The 25,947-nt window shown below is 41.9% G+C and overlaps 1 protein-coding gene across 3 annotated transcripts in view; it reads left to right on the plus strand.

The window, feature by feature from the left end:
- DPYS (dihydropyrimidinase) overlaps positions 1-25,947 on the plus strand; it is an 87,309-nt gene that overhangs the window by 57,198 nt on the left and 4,164 nt on the right. For all 3 annotated transcript variants that reach the window (XM_085021893.1, XM_001925251.6, XM_013996559.3), the window contains exon 8: positions 16,587-16,794. In XM_085021893.1, the coding sequence (XP_084878019.1) occupies positions 16,587-16,794 (208 nt within the window). The remainder of the gene's footprint in view (positions 1-16,586; positions 16,795-25,947) is intronic.

Below are 25,947 nucleotides of genomic sequence, written 5' to 3' on the forward strand. Positions count from 1 at the left end.
GGAGAGGTCAAGGGTAAATGAGGGGAAATGGAAAACATAATTCAATGGGCAATCAAGAGGCTGGCCAGCAGGGTCAAGATGGCAGGCAGCTGGAGACAAGATTAGTCCTGCCAAACCAAGGGCTTTGAATAGTAGTTAAAGTATAGGAGATTTTCTCTTAGGCAGCATGAGCTATTGAATGTCTTTGTGTGAGGGTTTGAGTTGATCTAAATCTGTACTTCCCTATTTTTACATGGCAGAAGTAGAAAATGGTTATTTGTAGAGTATATGACAGTAAAGAGAAGGGGATTGGGAGACTGGGAGGAGAATATAGCAAAACCAACTTGTCCTGGTTTGCCTGGAACCTTCCCAGTTTTCCCATAGCACTGAAAGTCCCATATCCAGACATATCCTCAGCCTTAGCCTGTGCCAGGACTGCTCGTCAAAGGTGACTAGCCTAGGAGCTCTCCCCACATCTGGTCACCCTGGGATCTCAGAGTTTCAGTCTTGCATCTGGACTTATAGGTTAGGCAACCTTGATTAAATAGTATTTTAGGGTCATGAGTGTGCAGATAGGTTGGAGTCTGGGAGAATGGTCAGGAGACTATTGGTAGAGTCTGCGTTGAGGGGATTAGACAAAATGATGGGAAGGAATTAAGATATTCTTTCCCCTGAGAGAAAGAATTCTTCTGATAACTTGAAGAAAGATTGGAAATTGAATGAGGTGGGGGAGTCAGAAGTGACTTCAAAACAACTGCAGTTTTTTTCATTTATGACCCAAGCATTTATTGAGTGCCAACTGGGTGCAAGACATTATATTCAAAGTTGAGTGAGAAATGACTTCCCCCAGAGTAACTTAGGACCAAATTGAATACATTAAAAAAAAAAAACCCCTCTTCAAATAACTGATAGAAGGTAAAATGCCAGAGTATATGTCCCAGTGGTTAAGGGGCATGAAATTTAGAGCAGAACAGGGTTACTGGATTCAAATCTCTAACATGAGCTGCAGGACCTTGGACAAGTCACTCCCCTCTTCAAGTCTCAGTTTGCTCTAGGACACGTTGTTGCAGATATGCTAATCTGAGGACCAAGCGCTAGGGCTTGTTGGAAGGGCATTATACCTTCAGCATGGTGCATGGCATATGGTAAAACTGTGAGCAACATTAATCTTATTATCACATGCAAAGCGTTAAGACACCAGAGATTTACTAGCTGGCAGGGAGGTATCAAAGGGAATGACTTATAATGTGAGAACCTGTAGAAAAAAAAACTTAGATGAATCAGCAATAGTTCCAAAATTCCAGTTTGTTTTGTCAATCATAGTTTCGTTCCTGTTTATACATATCTTCTTCTGTACATGTAGTTGGTGAGTGGTGTGTCAATGGGGACAACTGTAATTGCAGTTTAGGTAAAATACCCCTTCAGTGTCACATTGTAAAGGGACATTAAACAGTGTTGGATGTCTGACAGTGTGGGCAGTAGTCTCCAGAGAAGGCTCTCTGTATAATTATTTTATGTTAGTTATAATTTGGATTACTTTTATAGTTTTAAAAATTTTTGGCCATTTTAAATCCAGATTTCTGGGTATTTCTGTTGGATGAATTACTAAGAACAGAATTACTATATCAAAGGGTAGAGGCAGTTAAGGGTTCTCTACATATGTGGTTACCTCCTCATGGTTCCTCACTGGCTCTAGGCACAATCTTTTTTATCTTTGATTTTTGTTATTTTTGTGGGTTAAAAATTGTTACTTTTCAGCTTCAAATTGCATATATTTGAGCACTAAAGAAGTTGAATATTTTTTCATGTTTATTATTCATTGGGTTCCCCCCCATTATTAAGAAATATCTGTGCAAAAAGACAAAAAAGAAAAAAACAACAAAAGGAGTTCCCGTCGTGGTGCAGTGGTTAACGAACCCGACTAGGAACCATGAGGTTGCGGGTTCGATCCTTGCCCTTGCTCAGTGGGTTAACGATCCGGCGTTGCCGTGAGCTGTGGTGTAGGTTGCAGACGCGGCTCAGATCCAGCATTGCTGTGGCTCTGGCGTAGGCTGGTGGCTACAGCTCCGATTCAACCCCTAGCCTGGGAACCTCCATATGCCGCGAGAGCGGCCCAAGAAAATGGCAAAAAGACAAAAAAAAAAAAAAAAAAAAAAAAATCTGTGCATGCCCTTTGTTCACTTTTCATTTGGTAACATTATTATTTCTCTCTTCATTTAAATAGTCTGTCTTAGTTCCCATCATGGCTCAGTGGTTAACGAATCTGACTAAGAACGATGAGGTTGCGGGTTTGATCCCTGGCCTTGCTCAGCGTGTTAAGGATCCGGCGTTGCCGTGAGCTTCGGTGTAAGCCGGCGGCTACAGCTCGGATTAGACCCCCTAGCCTGGGAACCTCCATATGCCGTAGGAGCAGCCCTAGAAAAGGCAAAAAAAAAAAAAAAAAGACAATAAATAAATAAATGTCTTATTTCTTGCAAACCCCCAAGGTTCTTTTGAGAAATAAAAGTTACATGAAAGCATTTTGCATAAACTGTAAGACCCTATATGCACATTATTTTTACTGAAAAGTCAACCCTGTTCACATGTTTATAACATAGTCTTTCAAATTCAGAAATAGCCTTGACTAGGGTATAAGCTTAATTCAGGTTGGCATTTTTTGCCAGTTTTATTCACTGCTGCATCCCCAGTGCCTAAAACAGTGTGTGATATGGAGCAGTGGTCAATAAAGATTTGTGAAATGAATCGAATATGAGATAAACACATATGAGGTTTTCTGCAGTGTTCCACCAACATGACTTTTCATTTCATTTTCTTTTTTCTTTTTTTGCCTGAAACTGGAAGCAATAGAGTTGTATATAGCTGGTAGGTCAGAGCTGTGCAAAGTGGTCTTATTCTGGGCTTAGAAAACCCACCTCTTAGAACCTAACTTTCTTTATGGTAACAATTGTAAGCCTAATTAGTAATTCTGCCTCATTTATTTAAGCGATAAACCAGAGACAAGAAGAGTTTAATGACCTAAGCATGGCTTTCAGCAATATGATAAAAGATCCACGTTGTTGTTTTGTTTTTATATAAGAGCATTTCTAATTCCTAAATATATGACAAACCTCCTAGTCTGTCCATGCCTCACTTGTTGTTTTCTGGCAATTATGAGAATAAATTGTACACAAGGTCTAAAAGAAAACATGACAGTATGCTTTAAATTTGATTCATTCTTTGGTTGCCTGTTTTGGGGGAAAGATTTTGCATAGAAAATAATGCTAATGAGCTTAATCTCCTGTATAGACCTAAATTCAACTATCCAGAGGTGCCTGGTACCATCTTCTTTTCTAAAGTTTCTCTGTTCTGTTTTTACCCCTAATTATCTTACCTCACATTATGTTTTCCTTTTAAGGTGCTTTAGTGTTTCTGGAGGAAAGATGGGATAAAGTTCATATAAATGTGCATTTTGGCTCTAGAGTTGTGTTCTGGAAGAGTCACTAACAGTGGGAAGGCAATACCTAGTGGTTAAGTGCTTTGTATTTGAGTCACATAGACTTTTTTTTTTTTCATTTTTTTTATTTTTCAAGTGAGAATTGCAATGATTTGTAATATTTATTTATTTATTTATTTTTCTTTTTAGCGCCACACCTGTGGCATATGGAGGTTCCCAGGCTAGGGGCCACAGCAACAAAGGATCTGAGCCATGTCTGCGACCTACACCACAGCTCACGGCAATGCCAGATCCTTAACCCACTGAGTGAGGCCAGGGATCAAACCTGCAACCTCATGGTTCCTAGTCAGATTCGTTTCCGCTGTGCCAAAATGGGAACTCCTAGACTCTTAGGATAGACTCTTATTTATGATCTTGGGTGAGTTACTCAGCTTCGCTGACCTCAACTTCTTCATTTATAAAATACATATTTAAAAAACCCTGCTTCCATTGGATCGTAGGAAGGGTTAAATAAAATAAAGTGTGAAAAGATGCTAGCATAGGGTTTGACGTATAAGCAAGCAGTAAGTGGAAGCTGCAACTCAATACTATTATTTATCATCATTATGTTCATCATAGATGACTTGGCCATGGCTCTCCTAGCCACTGAGGTGCTGCTAGTAAGTGCAGGAAAAGCAAGTGAAAATGTCAAAGACGAAGCAAAACATGGGGAAGGAGAGAGAGATCTCTGTAAGAAACAATCCCACAAGTAACCTGTCCAGCATTTATCAGTGGTTCATGTAGAGAAGTAGAACCACCTGGAGATACAGATACAAAGATGATTCACACCAGGTAAATACACATATGCACACGTGCATGTGTATAGATTTATGTGTTGGCATATACACACACACACACACAAATGCACATACACATACATGTGTGTATATATGATTTGACCTTCCACAATTGTAGGAGCTGGTTAAGCAATATCTACAGGGCTGCTGTCTTTGCATCTGTTTCTGGAGCTTGAGGTCCCGCAGGCAGGCCATTGGGAAGAGAAGATGAAGGTCAAGTGGGAAGAGCACAGAGCAGTTGGAACTATAAGCACGAGCTGGGCCCCACAGGGAGGATGGAGTGACAACCAGTGCCTATCCTTGTGGTCTCTGCCGTTGGTCGTGTGGCGTGGGTGTCTGCCTTTGGTCATAGACCAAGCACACCCCCGACCCAGAAGTCAGAGGGCTGAAGGAGGATCCAGAGAAAGCAGGCACAGCCCCCGGGGCTCCTCACACCAGAAGGTGAGCCTGCAGATAATTTGGGCTGCACCTTGGTTGCTGCTTCACTTCCACCCTCAGGATTGTGAATGCCTTATCAATGTGCATATCTCTTTTAAGGTAAAGACACTGAGAGGTTCAGAGAGGTTATTCATTTGCTTCAAATCACACAGCTGAAAAGAGCAGAGCTGAGATTCAGAGCAGGCCTGGCTGACTCATGTCTAATTTCTTAAACACTGCAAAGTTACAGCCTCTCAAAAGGGCAAGGAAGAAAGGAGCAGCCATAGCACAGAGCTTAAGACTTGCTCTCTGGATCAGACCTCCTGGGTTGTAATCTGGCCTCTTTACTTACAGTGTGACCTGAGGCGAGGTGCTTGACCTTGACTTGCCTCAGTTTCCTCATCTGTCAGATGGACATGATTATAATTCCCCATGTCAAAGGCTGCTGTAGAGTCAGGGTTCTAATACAAGTGAATTCTTTGCAGCAGTGCCCAGGGCTGTAAGCACCCCGAGAGTATTGGCAGATGTTACTCAAGTTTGTACAAGTCAGCGGGTTTGTGCGTGTCTCCCTGCAGTGGCAGAGAGTCTGTCAGGCCCTCCTTGGGTGCCGCTCTGGCTTCATTATGGATGAGTTGCCCTGAGGTGGCTCAGTGGTGTAGCTCAGTCAGTTTCCCTGGCTGCATTTCCACAGCTTTTCAGCATCACCACCTTAGATTCTAAGCCATGTACCTGTTCAAAGGCAGACAGAGGCGATGTTGCAGTGACTGCATTAGCCCCAGTGCCTGCCTCTGTGACCTGACTGTGTTTCCTCGAAGCAGCTGCCTTTTGGGTCCAGTCAAGTTTGAATTAGACAACCGTATTGCTAATTGGGGCTTTGGGGGCTGTGCTTTTAGCTCTGACAGAGCCTCCAAAATGCTCTATTTTCGGAGGGTCGATGAAACGCTCCACTGCACCGGGACAGAAATAGATGATTAGCTGTCAACGAGTTCTTGCCCAGATAAAAAGCAGATACTCTCTATTAAAAGTCCAAGTGTTCTGGTAACCTTTTTAATGAGTGAGGAATGTCGTGCTTTCATCCTTGGAGCAGGGGGTGTTCACCAATGGTGGGGTGTGGTGGAAGGAGGGGGTGTGGGAGGTCAGCCTGCCTGCCTGTGTTTATTTCCAGCCCTGCCACATACTTCCTGTGTGACTCTGCAAGCCAGTCAGCTTCTCTCAGTCTCTATTTCCTCATCATGATAATGTAGGTTGTGGAGAGATTAGGTGAGGCAGTGCACATGGAGGTACCTGGAACATAGCTTAAATGGACAGTGACCACACCTGGGATTTGCTGGGATGTCTCGATATTTCTCCCTCTGCCTCACAAGTTTTTGGTCACTTTTCTTGTCCTCCTTTGCATTTTATAACTTTTATGTTTTCTTTATCCCTCTTGCTTTTCCTTTTTTCTTTGCTGACCTTTTATATTTTTCTGTGTCTCTCTCTTCCTCATCAAGGTTTTAGGTCTTCCAATTTTTTTTTAATTAAAAAAAATTTCTTTTAACCACTGGATGCATTTAGAGCAGGGTTCAGCAAACTCCTTTTAAAAAGGGCCACAGAGTAAATATTTTAGATTTTGTGGGTCATAGAGTCCCTGTTGCTACTTTTCAGCTCTGCCATTCTAATACAAAAGCAGCCATAGATAAAACTTAAATGAATCAACGTGACTGTGTGCCAGTAAAACTTTATTTACAAAAACAGGTTGTGGGCCTGATTTGACATGCAAGCTATAGTTTCCCAAGCCCTGATTTAGGGTTTTGAAGATTACAGGCTCCTCTCCTTGAACATCCAAGGTTAGTGGCTCCTGTTGACACCTGGGTCTCCGTTTCATACCAGGACACCTCTGGTACCTCAGCAGCTCTTGGTCAGTATTGTTCCATAGCATGGCTTTTAGACTGAATCCAAAGTGATTAGAAAAGGTTACCTCTTTGTTTTTCACAGCTGAATACCATTCAAGTCTAGAAAATTCCATTGAGGTCCTTGGATCTTAAGTGGCTGCATCAGTTCAAAACTGACGGATGGTATTTGAGCAGTCAGTATGAGGGAAAACTTGGTAGCCAAGGCAGAAGTATATAAGGATAGCACTGGGTACTGTGCACTTTGCATAGTTATGGACCAGTCATCTCAGGCTTCTTCTGAAAGAGCATATGGAACCCACACTGCCATTAAAATGAGCTGCTTTCCCTCATTAAAGGGAAGCCTTTTGATTTCACAGACTTAAGTTCAAGATCTGGCCTTGCCACATGCTAGTTGTGTCCTGGAGAATTTAACTTCTTTCAACCTCATTCTTCTCATCCATAAAAGAGGGATAATGATAATATATCGATATCGTAGGCTTACTGCAAGGATTAAATGAGATAGTGCTTTCAATGCCTATGACAGAGTAAGTCATAGGTATTTGATATGGTTATTACAGTGAGATGACAATTTTGGAGTTTCTGAGGGCCCCTAATTGAAATAATTTGGAAATAGAATCATGTGATGTTCTGTTTGTCTCATCCCTTTCTCAGGAGTGCTGGAGGCCAGGGCTCCATACTTAGGATGGCCGAGCTGTAAATCCTCTCTGACCTGTGATGGGATGCTGCAGCTCGTCTTTGTATATTTCACACAGTTCTTTGGCAACCTGCACCCACGAATCTCTTCCCTGGCCTCAGACTTTGCTCTTCTTCTTCACTAGCACACCTCACTCCCGACTGTCAAGAAGTTATTTTCCAGTGTCAGACTACATTTCATCTGCCAGCACCTCTGCTTACTACCTCTTTTTATTCCCTCGGCAGGGATAGAGGGGAAAATAGGTCATCTTTTTCCTTTCAAAAAAGGAGTTTAGAAGTCCCCCAGACATTTCTGTTACCCAACATTCTCTTTTCCATCTCTTGAGTTGAGGACCGTACTGTCTTCCCTTTATATTCCAGAAAGTCTTTTTTCTTCCTAAAATATGGTATTAAAGCTGAACATAGTCTTAAGTACCTGGGCTACTCTGTATTTGCAGGGATGATATAGTGGGAATTTTAGCCAGTGTATTCCTGTGCAGAAAACCTATGTCTTTTTCTGCCCAAGTTGTGCCCGTAGATAGTCTGTCAAACAATGTCATCTTGCCAAGGGCAAGGCAGCTTCCCAGGAAGGGTAACAATGTGCTTACCAGACCAAGTCCATTCCCTACCCCAGAAAGTTATTTCTAACGCTTACGAATATGTTAGGTCAACAGATTCACCTTCTAAAAGCTAATAATCATACCTCACCCATGAGCACTTATCTGTGTAATATTCAAAGGACATGCATCCTAGTATCGTGCTAGCTTTTACTGATTCATATTCAGCTCCTATTCCTTCAAGACTGTAAATTGTTTTTAGTTCCCCACTTTCTGAAAGCTAGTGTATAGAACATGAAATATTTATGTTAAGTAGTAATGTCAGAATTTGCTAACTTATTTTCAAATAAACATATATGTGTGTATATAATTATGTGTGTGTGTGTGTGTGTGTGTATACATATACATACATACATATACACCTCCTATTTGTCCACTGCTGTGTGAGGCACAGAGGGTGAAAAATGTGGTACCTACTTCCAAGGTCAACTTTCTAATCTGATTTATCTGACCATGGTCTACACCACCATCCATGACCTATGCAACTTAACTGCAAGGACAAAATATCAGGCTTACCTGGTCACTTTATTTCTTTAAGTCAGTGTTTGGGCAGCATTTTTATGAATCTGCATTAAATATTTTGTCATCCATGGAGCACCAATAAAGTTCCAAGTTATTGTCCAATTTGGATTTAATAACATGGCTGAAGCAATTCCCATTTTCTCTTCTGTGGGAGGCAGTGCAGAAGTCTACATCGAGGGTGGAAGATTGATGGGTGCAGTGAGCAGCAACTTTGCTTAATAATGACAACGGACCTGAAGTAGCACCATTTAGCATTTCCAGAGCTGTGGTTGCTTTGCTCCCTATTTATATAACTTGTCACGTCCAAGACATTGACAGAAGAAGTAGTTTGAAATAGACAGTCGGAACACACGTCAAAAAAATATCTTCCATCCTGATAATATGGAGAATGACCAATTTCAGTTTAAGGAACTTTTAATAGCATCCTAAATCCCTTGCTGCTAAACAGAAACCAGGCTATGAAACATCAGGATCTGAGAAGTGAGCTGTTTCCCATTTGTTTTCTGGTGGATATGGAATGTTTTTATTGATTGCATGCTTTTCAAATAATTTGTCATAGAGTTTTCAAGGGGCAACATTGTGTTACCTCTCAGCTGAGCTACATAAATGTACTAGCTGTATTACATGGGAGGAGCTATTCACCTTTTTGTGTCTCGTCATCCTTCTCTATCGCATGGGAGTAATAATAGTACCTGCCTCATAGTGTTGTTGGGATGATTTAAGTGGTAACTATTCCTTCATGTTGAATATACAGGTGTCATATAACACAGTGTAGAGAGATGAGGTATATTTTTAAAGAAGCCACTAATAGACCTAATGTGATTTTTTTAAACTTTTTTTTTTTTTTGATTCTCATAGCAACCTGATAAGAATCCATCTAAGCCATGGACAAAATGGCTGAGTTGAAGAAAATAATAACAAAATACCTAAACGAGTCATTCCTCTGGGGCCAGAAAGACCCACATTGTTCTAAGAAATTCACTTCCTTTCCACAGTGTTCTCTCTGAATACGCAGGGCAGTGTTGCTGTCTCCCGCAGGCTTTGCTTCAGTGATTTTCTCATCTATAGGAGCACACGGCTCTTTGATAGAAAGCTATTTGCAAAGGGACAGAATGTTTTTCTGCAGCTGTGATGTGAGTGGTATCAAAGTTATTGACTAAGTTGAAAAATAGCTTAATGCTATCTTCAGGGCTTCTGCTTTCCCTGACAGCTTGAGCCTTGGAGATGTGTGTAATTGGGATTCAGTAAGACAACCTTGACACCCCTCTGCAGAGAGATGTGCCTTTTTGATACAGGCTCAAAGCCAGTTTGACAAAGAGCAGCTTTTCCCCCGGGGGCAGAGGGACCATAGAGGACACCCTCCCTGTGAATCTGCTAATGAAGAGTCAGTGGCCCAGGAACCCCAGCCTCACTTACCGGATGGGAAGGCTTTAATCATTGCTATCCTTCCTTCCTTCACCACTGGCACAGGCCAACAGCCTAGCCATCCAAGCAGTAATTAGAAGTATTTCTCATAAATGCTACTCTCCTGAGCTGCCTTGCATTATTGTTAAATTTGAAAAATATTTAATGATGAATCTCACAGCTCTTTGGTTTTCCTTAGGCATGGAATCAGAACATTGCCCCATATTCACACCTGTTTTCCAGACAGAGTTGGTGGAAAATAGCTTCTAGTTTCTTTTTGAGTCACAGACCTTTTAAACTGTGCCTCAGAGACATCCATGGGCTCTTCATGAGAGGAATTACTGTCCAAAGGACAAGGTCTTTATCAGTCAGGGTCACTGGCCACAAACCATAGCAACTAACTTACACTCAGATTAGCAAAAACACACTCTCTGGGAAGACTCTGGGGATCTTACAGACCAAAGGAATAGTCAGTGCTCCAGGCTTTGCAAAAGCAGAGCCCAAGGCAGCCCTGGATAGCTGGCAATGGGCATTGGTCTGTGTTCAGGGATGCCCCCTTCAGCCACTTTAAATTTGTTTTTGTCATTCTGCCAAAGATTCAGATTCCTGAAAAACATTGCAGTTTCCCATCTCTTGGCTAGGGAAGAATAGGGCACCATGCCTAACCACCTTGCCAGATTATCTCCAATGGGGGAGAGATGTTTCTTAAGGAAAAATTGGCGGAGGAAGGGTTGCCAAAACCAGAAGAAGGGAGAGCGAATGCCAAGGGGTGGATGTATAGTGCTTGCTACATTGAATTTCTCAGAGTGGGATCAAGTGTGTGGCTGAAATACCCTGCAAAGTTCCATGTCACCAGCTCCAATTTATTTCACAGTATGGCTGAACCTTATGATGATGACATGCTTAGCTACTGGCTGAATCTCTTTTAGCTAGAGCCCAGGCATGTGTGCCCTTGCTTTCTTCTAAGATGTTTGAGAGAAAAAGATGGGTCAGAGTTCTTAGCTACAACCAAGAGGAATCTACTCTAGGTAGTTAAACAAAAGAGGAAGGTGTTAAAAGAACTAGGTGGCTCAGAGAGTCTCCAGGAGGGCCAGAAGGTGAAACTGAGAGGCAAGGGAGTCAGGACCAATGTCCCAGGCCTCCCACAGGACAACAGAGGGCCCCTGTGCTGCCCAAGGGCACGGTCACCAGGGACTGCTTCACTGAGACAGGACTTGGGCACTAGTGCTAAACCTGTCGCAGCTGGGCCTCAGAAACAGGATTTATCCATCTCTACCTTCACCAGCATGGATTCTGTGGCACCTGCCTGCTAAGTCACCAGGTTGCCATGCAGAGTCTGGTTGCTAGGGTACCATTTTGAGGAGGCCAGGTCACATGATTGAGCCCCAGCTGCAAAGGAGCCTGGGAAGGCATGATCCTGGCTTCTGCCTGGGAGCAGAAGGCCTCTCTGCCTTGGAGGAAGCATATTCAGAGGAACAACAGCATCCTTACATCCTTAGGTGACTTTGAACTTGTGTTCATTCCATTAGTGGACCATATCTCCCACACTGCACCAGTAATGAATCTAGTAATCTACTAATGAATAGATTTTAAATACATTTTGTAGTAATTCCCTGGTGGCTCAGCAGGTTAAGAGGAATGTGTTAAAAGAAGTATGTGGCTCTGAGAATCTCCAGGAGGGCCAGAAGAGATTGCCACTGCTGCAGCTCGGGTGTTTGATCCCTGGCCCAGAAACTTCTGCATGCTGTGGGCACATCCCAAAAATATTAAATACATTTTTGTAATCATTTTGTAAACCTTGTGGTGTTATTACAGTCTATTTTTTTGTTTAAAACAAATATCAACAACAAATTTAAAAATCTTATGAGGGGGTTACAGATATAAATAGTACCCTTAAAAGTGGAAGTGATTTCAACCTCTCAGAGATTCATTCTACATCAAACTGTGTACACATTGAACTAGCTCTGACACAGCTGTATTTCAGCACTACCATCCAGGATGTGGGGTAATAATACTTAGCTGTGGACTTAATCATATTGATAATATTGGTATGGCTAATTATTGTTAGCTATCAATAAACAAATTTTCATATAACTGGATATGATACAACTAAGAATGATAATTATAACAGTATTCCTTTACTTATCTGTTTATTACTAATGACCTTGTGCAGCTTGCCAGAAATGTTAAGTACCCAACAGGATTGGATGTTTACATCCCATTTAATGCACTATTCTATTTCCGAAACACGGTCGTGTCCCAGGGGATGTTGAAGGCAGGAAATGCAACCAAAGGGAGGAAAAGTGTGTGATGCTTTTGTGTTCATTTCATAAATATTTATTAAGCACAAACCGTGTACTGGGGATAAAACGACATGGTCCCTGTCTTAGAGTGTGCACCAAGCAGGAAAAGAGGGACTTATCAAGAGATCATTACAATTGATTGAGATAGTGCTGAACCACAGAGGAAAAGACAGGGTTTTGCCCTGACTCATCAGAGTCAGTCAGTTTCCAGCGACCAGGATTCCTTTTCCTTTCCTTTCTTTTCTTTCCCTTTCCAGCTTTATTGAAATGTATTGACATGGGACCAGAATTTTTGAGCAGAGTCACAGGGCAGGGAGGGGGCAGCAGTGGGAAGGGTTGCGGGAAGGGCATCCAGGGCAAGAGGAGACTCAGATGTGTGAAAACTCCTCAGGAACCAGACTTGCAGCTCTGGCTGGAAGGAAAAAGTTGGGTGAGGAATGACACCTCATCAGACACCTTCAAATGTGAAAGTGGAAGCACATTTTTTTTGCTGCTGGTGATAACGCAGAGAATTTACATTTTGTGTTAATTTGACCTCATTTACATAATGCCTATTACAGAGAGTCATTTAGATATTGCCTAATTATCTCCTTTCTCTTGCTAATCGCAAGGCTGAGAAAGTACTAAAAAAAATGACCTTTATTTTGACTGTGATAGAGAAATCTGATTTGATGTTTTACGGTCATAGACCTTTTGCTTTCATATTTTTTTGCATATTTGTTTTTTTTCGGAGCCCACACAAGCACTTTACCTTGTGTATTTTCTTTTGTATTTGTTCACATGCATGTGCATTTCCCCAAGCTTTTGGTAACTTTTTTCCCAGTTAATATTATATAATTATCATTTTCTTTGCTTCCCGAGTATATTCTTAATTCTAGTCTTTCATAGACTGAGTAATCATTGGAACGTTGTTATGCTTCAGTTTTTCAGAAGTTTAGTTATCATGGCAGTTTTTGCTTAGAGAACTTATTCTTCAGTTAGATTATTTTCCTAACAGCATCTTTAACTCATAACTTCCAACCTGGAAAAATAGAGTTTCATGATTAGGGTTTTCCCTTCTTTGCCTCCCATTCATGTATATAAATAACCATTGCAGTATGAATTATTATGTATTTTACTTTTTCTATGTAGCAGCCATACAAATGCATCAGTCCAGACATGTTTATGTAACATTCTATAATATAAGCCCAAGAGTTTCTGCCATCAGTGTGACAGTGCTAAGCAGGAAAGCAGTAGCCCAGATTATGGTGATGGTCATAAAAAGTCACTTTAGCCTGAGGGCCTAAATCTCCTCTATATTGTTCCCTAGATTTATTTTCTTTAAGTTTGTATCTTTCATCACCAACTCATAACTTGTTATAACTCATTCTATACCTAGTAACCCTTTAACAGTTTTATTCATTTCCTACTTCAGTGACATTATTTACTATTTGATCAGAGCCCTTCCCTCCTTTTAGTGTTTGAAATTATTGTTATTGTATCTGTACTTACCTCCTATCCATTAATGACCTTTTAAACGTTTCTCTATATCAGCTAGTTGGTTGCTAAGGATGCTGAAAGCTCTTTTTATTGTAGCATACACTGGCCATATGACCCAGCAGTGCCTCTTGTGGGTATTTACACTGGAGAAGCATCCACACCAAGCATGTACATGAATGTTTATAACATCTCTGTTCATAATCATCCCAAACTGGAAACCACCCAAGTGTCCTTCAGTAGGTCAATGGATAAACACTCTGTGGTGCATCCATCCAGTGGAATACTATTCAGCAATTTAAAAGGAATGAATTATTGATACACACAACTTGGATAAATCTCAAAATAGTTATGTCAAATGAATTAAATCAGCTTCTAAACGTTACATACTCTGTGGTTCCATTTATATGTCATTCTTGAGCAGAGGCAGCTATATAGTGACAGAGAACAGATCAAGGATTTTCAAGGAGGTAGTACAGTATGACTACACAGAGATAGTGTGAATTTTAGGGGTGATGGAAATGTTTTATACTGTAAATGTGAGGGTAACAAATCTATCCATATGTCAAAATTCATAGAATAACACTGAAAAGGTAAATTTTATTGCACACTAATTTAAGAAATATAAAAAGATTCCAGTTTCATCAAAGTAATCATAGCCCTTTGACAAGCTATTTAACCTCTCTAAGCCTCAATTTATTTACCTGTCAAGTGTGGAAAATACTCTCTACTTTGAAGAGGTGTTATAAAGATAAAATAGAACACCATAAAGTATGACATATAAGAAGCTCCTCTTTTTCTTTCCCATGCTGAAATTTCTTATTGGAAGCAGAATCTTTTTCCTGTTGATATTATCATCTGTCCTTTTATACAGTTATTTGGCTCTTGGAGAACAGACTGGAGCCACTGAGTGTTTCAAGCAGAAAAGTGACCTGATCTGATTTTCTTTCTTTTTTTTGTTTTTTGTTTTTTGTCTTTTTGCTATTTCTTGGGCCGCTCTCGTGGCATATGGAGGTTCCCAGGCTAGGGGTCAAATCGGAGCTGTAGCTGCTGGCCTACGCCAGAGCCACAGCAACACGGGATCCGAGCTGCGTCTGCAGCCTATACCACAGCTCACGGCAACGCCGGATCGTTAACCCACTGAGCAAGGGCAGGGACCGAACCCGCAACCTCATGGTTCCTAGTCGGATTCGTTAACCACTGCACCACCACAGGAACTCCTGATTTTCTTTTCTTTTTTTAGGGCCACACCCACGGCATATGGAGGTTTCCAGCCTAGGGGTGAAATCAGAGCTACAGCTGCTGACCTACACCACAGCTCATGGCAACAACAGATCCTTAACCCACTGAGCAAGGCCAGGGATTGAACCCAAAACCTTATGGTTCCTAGTCAGATTAGTCTCTGCTGCACCAGACAGGAACCCCTGATTTGCATTTTTAAATGATCATTTGGGTGGCTTTGTGAGGAGTGGTGAGGAGTGTGGGAGAGTCAGAATGGAAGTGGAGAGGCCAGTAAGAGGAGGTGGGGTTGTCCAGGTAAGAGGTGATGGTGGCATGGACTCAGTGGGAGCAATGGAGGGGAGAGAAGTGGGCAGCTTTGGGATATATTTTTTGGAAGTAGAACCAACAGGCTTGATGATAGTTTGAGAAATGAGGAGGGTGGCTGGGGTGTCATTTACTAAGATGAGAAATTTAAGGAAGGAGCAAACTTGAGTGTGTGGGTTGTAGTTGTGATGGAAAATCAAGAGTTCCGTTTGCACATGTTAAGAGTGGAAATGGTAGTTGGGTGGTAGGTAGTTGGGCGCAGGATTCTGGAACCCAGTACAAGGCCAGCCAGCGTTGTCTTATTCATTTCCACTGGAGGTGGCATTGAGTCTCCCAGCAATGCCCTTCCAGGTTAGGGTGAGGAGGGGGAGCTTTTGGCTGCTTTTGCTTTTCCTTTGAGGCAGCCTTGGGATTTTTAGCAAAGTAGTTTTCTTCAATCCATTCCTGAGAGCAAGTGCTTGTAGAAACTTCAGGTTATGCTGGTATGATCCACTGCTGCCAGATTTTTTTTTTCTGTTCCATTTAATGAGATTTAGGGAAAGGAGATGCCCAGCATTTCCAATACTGAGCCTGGAAGTTGTCAATCGTGTCGTGTAAGATTGAAAAGTACTAAAATACTGAGAGTGCTGATGAATATGCAAATACAGGACGATATGCTGAGAATATATTCTGACATACTTCGTTGTTTTTATTATCCTCAAATTTCCAGTTTTGCCGCAGACAAGGAAAAGAAATTCAAGATGTAATTTTCCTTGATACCTACCAGATTCAATTTGATAACTACCATTTAAGGATTGCCTCTAGAAAGGGAGGGATGGGAATTTAATCTGAGGCAAAGTATTGGAAGCCTCAGCTGTGTCTGCAAAAAGTTAAAATTCTGGGGAGTTCCCATTGTGGCTCAGGGGGTTAAGAACCCAACTAGTATCCATGAGGATGCGAGTTCAATCCCTGGTCTTGCTCAGTGGGTTAAGGATCTGGCATTGCAGGAAGCTGCAGCATAGGTCGAAGACGTGGCTCAGATCTTGTGTTGCTGTGGCTGTGGCAGGACCCCTAGCCCGGGAACTGCCATATGCTGCAGGTGTGGCCCTAAAAAGGAAAAAAAAAGCTAAAATTCTGTAGAGTGGGGTTTTGGGTCAGTGTGTTCATCAGACTCATCTGTATTTGGAATGTTTTATAATTAATACTTTATTCTTTAAACATATATGTAAAACTTTCTCAAAAATGTAAACACGATAGATAGTACCCACCTTCCACCCACTTCATCCTCATTAATCACTGTAAAGAGTGATCTATTGGGTTTTTCTCTCAGAAAATGTAATTACTTTGTAATGAAATGTTAATGCTGTGTTCTATTCTTAAAGTCACTTGTGCCAGCAATGAAGTTATGGCTTAATAGAGCTGCTGTATTTTCTCCTAAGTCATTCTTTTAATATGCTGTATTTGTCACAAGAGCTGGTAATGATCTGGAGCAACTTTGTTTGTACAAACAGGACAATTTCAGCAAAAACTCATCATCAGGCTGTTAACTTCAACATCTTCGAGGGCATGGTTTGCCACGGGGTGCCCCTGGTGACTATTTCAAGAGGCAGAGTGGTATATGAAGCTGGAGTCTTCACTGTCACAGCAGGACACGGGAAGTTTATTCCCCGTAAACCATTTGCTGACTATATTTACAAACGGATCAAGCAGCGGGATGAGGTGAGTGGGAGCTAAGTGGGCTGTTCCCACAGGCTAGACTGTCACCTGCTCCTGGATGGTGGTGGTGGTGTTGTCACATACAGTTGGTTAACATAATCCTAGTGTGTCAGAAGAGGTTACAGAGAAATACAGTTTTCAAAGAAAAAATAATAATTGGATAGGTGCATTTTCCCTTGCAGATTGGTGTCTATTCGGGGTTTCTTAATGTACCAAGTTGGGGTTTTCCCTAGGCAAGTTCAGGGCTCCTGTGGGCCTTTTGGCAGTTGGGTTAGTCTGGTCCTCTGAGAAGCAGCCATCCAGGTGGATAAAGGTGTGACTTTTTCTTAGGAGAAATACCCAGGAGAGAAAATGAGCAGGAGCCTGGGAAGAGCTGGGACAGCCCTCAGACTGCAGTTTGAGCCTGGCCCTAGTGAGGCAGAGGAGAAAATAAAAGGGGGGGGGGGTAGAAGCCTCCTACACTACCCTACAGACTAAGAAGGTTTGAGCAAGGCCTATGGGCAGCCCTTGAGCCAAGCCTCCTCCTCGCCAGCCTGTCCAGCAATGACAATGGCATGCTGTCATTGGCTGGGAGCAGCAGTAGGAGGCGAAGCCATCATGCAAGCAAAGGGATGGAGTTCGGACAGCAACTGCCCCATGAAAAATCATGCTCCCTCTAGTTGAAGGTTTGCAAGGCCTATTCTAACGACCACCAGAGCAATAAGGGAGTTTGGTGCCCAGGTAAATGTGAATTCTACCTTGACCTCCCATTTCCTAGCTCTGTGGTCAAGAACATGTTTCTCTGTCATCTTTGGGCTGCTTTCTCATCTGGAAAATTACAACAGTGTTTCCTCCCTAACAGACTGTATTACTCAAGTGAAATTTTTTTTTAACCAAGTGAAATTTTAAAATGTAAGGCACAGACTAGGTGGTCATAAATGTTTTGCCTTCCCCCTTTGATGAGCGAATTTATAAGAAAGGCCTCCGAGTCTTCGTAATAAATGTTGTTATAAGAGAGATAGATATTTATTCTTTTAATATATTTTGGACTTTCACAAGTTTGTTTGGCTCACACAGTGTTTTAAACAGTTTTTAAAATTCACGTCACTAAATACACTAATAGATCAGAAATTTTCAGATTAAAACCATCTAAATTGCTGGATTTGGGAATGAGGGGAGGCAACTAACTGTACCCTCAATCCCACATGGGAACAATAAGCCAGAGCCAGAGCTCTACAGAGGCTGCCTTTCTGGTTTTCACTTGTAGGCTTCACTCATCCATGTTCCCAGACTGGCCGTGTAGACATTAGAGTTTGTAACCCTTGGATTAGTTCTAAGGCTTTTATGTATTCTTTCCATTTTAACATATACTTCTCTTTTTCCAAAATTCTCTGGCTATTTTCTGACTCATTTGGGTCTTGTAGTCTCTTTGATTTCTCCTCTAATGTTTTATGAAAATTTTTTACTTGTGCATGCTCAGAGTCCATTACATAAGTCATCCTTTTTTTTTTTTTTTTTTTGTCTTTTTGCCATTTCTTGGGCCGCTGCCGTGGCATATGGAGATTCACAGGCTAGGGGTCTAATTGGAGCTGTAGCTGCTGGCCTACACCAGAGCCACAGCAGCACAGGATCTGAGCTACATCTGCAACCTACACCACAGCTCACGGCAACGTTGGATCCTTAACCCACTGAGCGAGGCCAGGGATCGAACTGGCAACATCATGGTTCCTAGTTGGATTCGTTAACCACTGAGCTGCGACGGGAACTCCCTTTTTTTTTTAGCCACTGCCTAAAGTTTTAAGCAAATGGGTTCTCTGTAATGCTTTAAATTCTCAGGATGCTGCAATTCCTCATTACTTATATTTCATTCAAAATATTTTAGGTTGTAATTCATTTTGCTAGGGGTTAATTTGTAAATGTTGACACTGACAGGTGACAGGTAGTGAGTGTAAGATTACCATGTGTTTCTAAACATTTACATGATAAATAAGAGCAGTACTAACATTTACTGAGTGCTTACTGAAAGCAAGGCACAATGCTAGGGACTCTGTCACTGTAACAACCCTGTGAGGAAGGGGTTATTGTTTTCCCACTTTAAATATTAGGAAACTGAAGCTTCAGGAATTAAGAAACCTGGTCATGTCACATAGCTAGTATATGGTAGGACCAAAACATAAACTCTGATTATTTTCCTCCAAAAACTATAAACTTAAGCATTAAACCATATATTGTGAACCATAAAGACTGAGTTAAGTGAGTCAATGGGAGATAAATTATTCTGTTCTAGGTTTGGGAAGAAAATAAATTGGAGGCATTGATGGCAGCTAGTTCATTCATGACACTTGCAGGACTAATTGAAGGAATGAACAGAAAGATGGACACTTAGAAAATCACAAGGAGGTGGAACCAACAGAACTGGGTGATTAATTATGTGACACTTGAAGCGGATCTAAGGCAGGGCTCTCCTGGCTGTCAGTACCGGTTGCTCACCAGGAGGGGCACTAGACTAACTGGGAACCTGATAGACTGTACTTAAACAACTGACTTGGCCAAAGTCTTCCTCTTGTAGGGAAGTTTGAGGCAGCTGAAATCACCAAATGACTGGCTTTATAAGTTCTCTTTTCAAGTTGTTGTTTGGTGTCTTGTTGGCAAAATTAATGTCAACCTTATTTTTTAAGAATTCACTATCAATTTTGTGAGTTAGTTTCGTAGTAATTTCTTCTGATGCCAACTTTTTAGATATTCTAGCGCATTATTGTTTTTACAATTACAATAATAATAGTTGTTATTGTAACATGTTGTTCTGAGCATTTTCTATCTACCAGGCACTGGACTAGGTATATTTATATTTATTATTTTATTTAATCTGCACAACAAGTCATGTGGGGGATGTTATCCTCATTTTACAGAATAGAAAACTGACTCCAAGCAAGGTAAAGTAACTTTCCCTGGGCTAAGCAGTAAGTAAACATAAGAGCCAGGGTTTGTGGCAAGGCCTTTCTGATTCCCACTGTACCATGGGACCTCAGTAGAACAAGGAAAGAGAAGAAAGTGACTGGGAAATTCAAATCATGGGGAATGCGTTACTTTAAAAAGTGTTGATGTGGAAAGAGTATCGAATAAAATGGGTAAAATGAGATTTGAGGGTTGTGTGGAGATGTTTCAGACCTTTTTTCTCCCCATTAGTTGAAGATAATTTTATAGAAGAAATATACCACACTAGGTTAAGAAAGAGTTGTTAGGAATCCCAAATTTTAAATTCACATGAGGTTATTAGGGCCCTTCCTTTGGTTTTCATCTAAACTGTTCAGATTTCTTTATGAAGGAGACTAAGTGTTTGAAAGCAAGCAGGAATGGCCCACACCATTTCTCTTGCTCACTTGTTATCCTTCCCAAGAAAATTAATCACTTACCATTCTGAATTCCCGAAGCACAGATTATGGAGATATACCAGTGTTTGTCAGTTCCAGAACTCGGCTGGTCCCCTGGCTAGAAGGTTAGCTCTTTGGGGAACTTATTTTTTTATGATCAGTACTTGCTATATTGTAGGCATTTGATAAATAAACAAGTTACAAATGGAAGGAGCAAAGGCTATAATTTCAGAGGTCATAGAATGGAAATTAAATAAGTTTTTGCAGAACATTGTCCCTTGCCTATTCCCAAACAGCAAGGTTTTCTGTGAGCTTGATTCTTCTTCATGATTTTATTATTTAATAAAACTTAGCATCATACCATTCCACTATCACTGTTATCAGATAGCGGGAGGAATTTCAAAGGAAAAAAATTATATTTTAATGCAATTTGACAGCTTTGGAGAGTTGTTGCTTTATTTTTAATACTTAAATAGTGGCTCCTTAAGGGAAATTATTTTAAATCAAATTTTATTTGATAAATATAACATAATAAAATACATATTTAAGTTCATTGTAAAAAGTCACTTAAAGAAGAGTGTTGGGGGATGCCAGAAAGAAAAATAAAAGAGGAAAAAAAAATTTGCATCATCCCTTGGTGTCTGCAGAGGTTTGGTTTAGCATTGAGGAAGCCTGGCATCAGCTATCTATGCATAGCATCTAGAGAATCACCGTTGTGCTTCCGCAGATGGTGTGCCTAGGTTTGCACCTTGTTTTCCTTGTTGATGCATATTATGCTAATGACCCCTCATAAACCCCCTGGGGCCTTGAGTCTCCTCTTCCTCTTATTTTAACAGGACATATCATGCTGTGCAAACGTGTGCCTATCTGCTCAGGTCCAGCATGCCTAGACCAACGCATTCATTATGTCTTCATCCAGCTGACCACATGAATAACTTATGCCTTTTGGTCTTTGTTATTAAGCTTAAGTTATTTACCAGCACTGTAACTGTTTTTCAAGCAGGAATATAGGGTAGATAGAGGTAAAGCAAGACAAGATGGAGTTTTCAGCATAGAAAATAGAAGCAGAGAGGCTAAGAAAAGATTGTAGAAACATGTCTCCCAATACTTACCCATTCCCAAGGCAATAGGTTGCCTCTATTGCTGCCAAAGCTTTTAAACTGGATTGTTTGTTTGCAACTCTAAGCATAATTTGACTTTTAAAGAAGATAAAATTGAATGGTTGGCTGATCTAGTCCTTGAAATGGGTGTTCTCTGTTTCTGAAATAACAGTTTATCAATATCTTTCTCACTGTGGTAATGTAGTGAAAACAATTTGACATATCATCAACTGTCGTATAACTCAGATTTCCTCAGACTGATTGCTAATAATTATAAAAGGTGATAAATATTTTGGAGCCAGCTCCTTCTAGTTCGTAAGAGACACTTGTGTGTATCTCTTCCCAGCACCTCATTCAATGATGTCAGTTTGGTAGCTTGAAATCAGCTGTGGTGGGAGCATTTACACAACAGCAATAGGCACGTGCTATTTAGGAGCGATGAGAAAAAGGGAAGTGTGGTTGTTAACATTTACTAGCACATCACTGCATACAGGGACTTTCTAAATACTCTCTGTTCATGTTTTATCTAACTTTTAATGTTCATTCAGTAAATATTTATTGATGATCAAATGTATGCTCACATTGTCCTTGAGGGGTAGCTCACAGGTATTTTGAGGATTAAGTGCAAACATTTGGTGGGTTGTAAAACATTACCAGAATGCAAATTTTCATTTCTATAGATCACCTCATTTGGATCTAATGATTCACAGTTCTCTGGAAGACTCTGTCCCATGAGAACTTCTAAGAAACTCTCAGTTCAGTCACAGGTTCGATCCCTGGCCTTGCTCAGTGGGTTGAGGATCCAGCATTGCCGTGAGCTGTGGTGTAGGTTGCAGATGTGGCTCGAATCCCACATTGCTGTGGCTCTGGCGTAGGCTGGTGGCTACGGCTCCGATTAGACCCCTAGCCTGGGAACCTCCATATGCCGCGGGAGCGGCCCAAGAAATGGCAAAAAGACAAAAAAAAAAAAAAAAAGACACTATATCCTTAAAATCCTAAGAACATAGGGGCTTGAGACTTCAGGTGAAAGTATTTGCAAACTCTTAGAACACACTTTATTCATCAAGCCCAACACACTTATTTTTCAGATAAGGAAAAGAGTGAAATGACAAAAAGACAACAAAACAAAACAAAACAAAAACCTCTCAGGTCAGCAGGTTCTGAGTACCTACTTGTAAACTCATCAGCCAGGGATTTCATTTTCAGGGAGTCACTGTTCATTTGGACTGTTTGGTATTTAGAAGTTTTGTTGTCTTTATTGCTATTTTAGTGTCTTAGCCTCCATGGAAAGCATTATATCAGTAACTCCTTGGGGTCCAGGATTCTTCTCTATGGTCTCAGAAAATCTAGCATCCTTCTCTGCAGACAATCCAATTAAATTTTCCATCAACTTTAAGTTTTCTCGTTCCCTGATCAGCTAACTAAAAAAAGCATTTCTGCAGTTATGCAGGTATAATATTAATTATGCAATTAGTATTTATTCATAGCACTGCATATTGGAATATAATTCTCATTTTTGTCTTTCTACTAACTCATCACAGTGACAGTTGTCATTAAATACTATGAACTCAAATTGAACTCTCTTCTACCAAAATCAACTACCAGCATGCTGCTGGGTGAGGTGCCATCCATTTTTCCTTTATTACTAGGGTAACCTCTCGTATTGTTTTACCCTCAAGCCATTCTATTTGATCATGAACCCATTAAGATGGAAAGAACTGATGGTGGGATCATGTAATTTTGACCAGCCTGTCCTGGGGAAAAAGATGCCACCACCCAGATCAGTCTTCCAAAGGTGTGCACTCAGGATACAAATGTTCTGAGGTGCTCCCTGAGAAAACTCTCAACTGATTTCAGATAATGTTACCCTTAGGTGATTCTCTTGCCCAATATCATATTAAAAGGTTGAAAAAAGTCCTACAGTCAATAAATCTTTCATTTAACAAATGTTTGCTAAGCACCAAGGCCTATGCCGATTCCAGGTGCAGGGGTTACAGGCATGACTAAGACAGCAGTCCCTGTCTCAAGAGCTCAAATCCTACTTCTGTCTCAACTAAAGTTTCTGGTGCTATGTGCTCATTCTGCTTGAGATGCTTATTATACCTCCTTGAGAGGAGGTCAATTAGCCACTGGGATAAAAGAGTGTAGAGACTGGGGCTGGACATAAAATTTAGGAGCCATAGCATGTAGATTTAAAACCATGAATCTGAGGCCACCAGAGAGACTGTGGACCAAGAAGAAAGGGGGCTTAAGAAAGAGCTCTGGGAGTTCCCTTCATGGCTCAGCAGTTAACGAACCCAACTAGGATCCATGAGGATGTGGGTTGGATCCTTGGCCTTGCTCAGTGGGTTAAGGATCCAGCATTGTTGTGAGCTGTGGTGTAGGTTGCAGATGCAGCTTAGATCTGGTATTGCTGTGGCTGTGGTGTAGGCCGGCAACTACAGCTCCGATTGGACCCCTAGCCTGGGAACCTCCATATGCCGTGGATGCAGCCCCTCCCACCAAAAAAAAAAAAGCTCTGGGAATGACACCTTCAGGGGTTGAGGAGAGGAGAGTAAGGAGCCATGAAAGGACCTGAGAAAAGCAGACCAGGGAGCTTGGAGGATCACGGAGAAGAAAGGAGACCTGCTTGCTTTGTTCAACCCAGAACCCTCTGATGCCTCATCCTGGTCTTTCTGTGAGCTTTATGCTGCATTAACATCCTCTAAGGAGTGGGTGTGCATTTACCTGGGAGACAGGATGGAGTCCCTGTCATCACTGTGTTCATCTGGGATACGAGGGAAGGAAACCCACTTTGTTTTGGACTCAACCACAAGGATAACCTCTGAGCATTTCACACTGGTGGCCCCACGTGCTGGCGCCCTCTTCAGGGCTGGGCACTTTGCACTTGAGATGGAGACTTTCCCTTGTCACTAGAGAGGAGCCACATGACCACTTTTCCTGAGAGTTGTAGGGTAAGAAAACAAATGTTCACCTGAACTTCTGAATAACACAGGGATGGCTTAACATTCCACAGAAGGAGGGCCATCACCTTTCCATTTCATCACAGTGTACATCTATTGAGGTTCTAAAATATACATAGAGGCCATGCCAGGGACCACAGACAGTACAAAGACGATCAAGACCTGGATCTAGCATTAAAAAGAGCTTATGTAACCACCTCTAAGTTTACGAAAAGATTAAACGGTTGAAAGTACTGAAACGCTTGAGACCAGAACTTCAATTGTCTTTGATTCCTGTCAACTTGTCTATAAAGGGGAAGGCTGTGAAGTGTGGGACAGCAAAAGCCTCCCCACAGAGGATCAGTCTGTGTCTGAGGTGGCCAAGTGGACAGGAGTGGTTCACAGCCACAGCCATTCTGGCGGGAAACCAGTCCCTGCCTGCCCCAAGCCTGGGCAGCAGATAAGGAGGGAGGCTGTATGCGAGTTAGATTCCAGGCAAGTGAGAGACGTTTGCTGGTCAAGGTGACCAGAGTGATCAGCCAGGTTAAGAGGAGCCTTGTGGCATCACTAGTGCAGTGACCAAGCAGCTGGAAGGGGTTCTTACACAACTAGGGAAGCCAGCCATAGAAGGCCACTGGCCAAAAATGCTGTCTGGGGAGCAGATCATCAGTGATCCACACAAAGGAGATGAGGGAAACTGAGTCAGCTCGGCCAGGGCAGCCCACACAAGGAGGAAAGAAGCTCAGGCGGGGATCTCTTCCACCATCATTGTGAATTTGTGAGCTATTTATGGAGTACTTGTTATGGAGAAACAGAGCAGTATGTCTGTCCCTAGGAGACAGACAAGGAAATAGGTAATTTCAGAAAATGATAATGACAGAGAGATAGTAGATGTGGCTGGAGCGCCAAAGTTTCCAGGACTGATGGTTGCCTGGGCTGAGTTGTTGAAGATCAGTGGAGATATTTAGGTAAAAAGGAGGGTGGACACACCAGGATGGGCAAAGGCATGGGACTGGCAGAAAGATGCCAGGAAGGATGCTAATTCACCTGGTCTGAGTCCCCCCTGAGCCTACAGTTGGGTTCAAGGAAGGGGTCCTCCGAGACCAGCTGTTTGTGGAACAAGCCCACCCCTGAATGAGGAGGGTGGGGCCCGGGGTTGACAGCACTGGTGTTGGTCATTACTTCCCAAGAAGGAGTCTAGGCAAGACCAAAAAGTACAGCTGCAAACCTCAGACAGTAAAGTTTCAAAGGAACTGTTGAGGAAATGGGGAGAGGAGGTGGGAGCTGATGAGGGACACACAGCACAAAGGCAGGTGACACAAATATCAGTGCACTGATGTCACCTTCTCCAGGGGCTGCAGAAAAGACTTGTGATTGAACTGAGATAGGCTATGGGCTTTGCCGAGCGCAAATACTGAAAGGAAAAAAGAGAAAAGCAACAGTCTTTAGACCGCCAGCAAGAGAGCGGTTAAAGGAAGGTGGAAATAAATCCCAGTTGGCTTGGACAGTCCTGGATTATGCCTGCTAATTATGTTCACTACCCTTTACATTCTCAGAAGTGTCCCAGTTTGGGTGATAAAATATACAGTCACCCTCAGTTTAAGTACATGCATAGAGTTGAGCTTGGAAAGTAAACCGGGAGAAGAAAAAACATGGGGACTAAAGCCCCCAAAGGGAGGATGTGGGCAGAGAGTGGGGCACCAAGTGAGTTTACAGTTTCAGGTGTGGACTGACTCCAGGTGACCACGGTGTCCAGGGGTGGCA

The sequence above is a fragment of the Sus scrofa genome, chromosome 4 (assembly GCF_054392235.1).
Source record: "Sus scrofa isolate SSC_HxYL_T2T_F1_AM1 chromosome 4, Sscrofa_HxYL_maternal_Yorkshire_Landrace_v2.0, whole genome shotgun sequence".
Taxonomy (NCBI): domain Eukaryota; kingdom Metazoa; phylum Chordata; class Mammalia; order Artiodactyla; family Suidae; genus Sus; species Sus scrofa.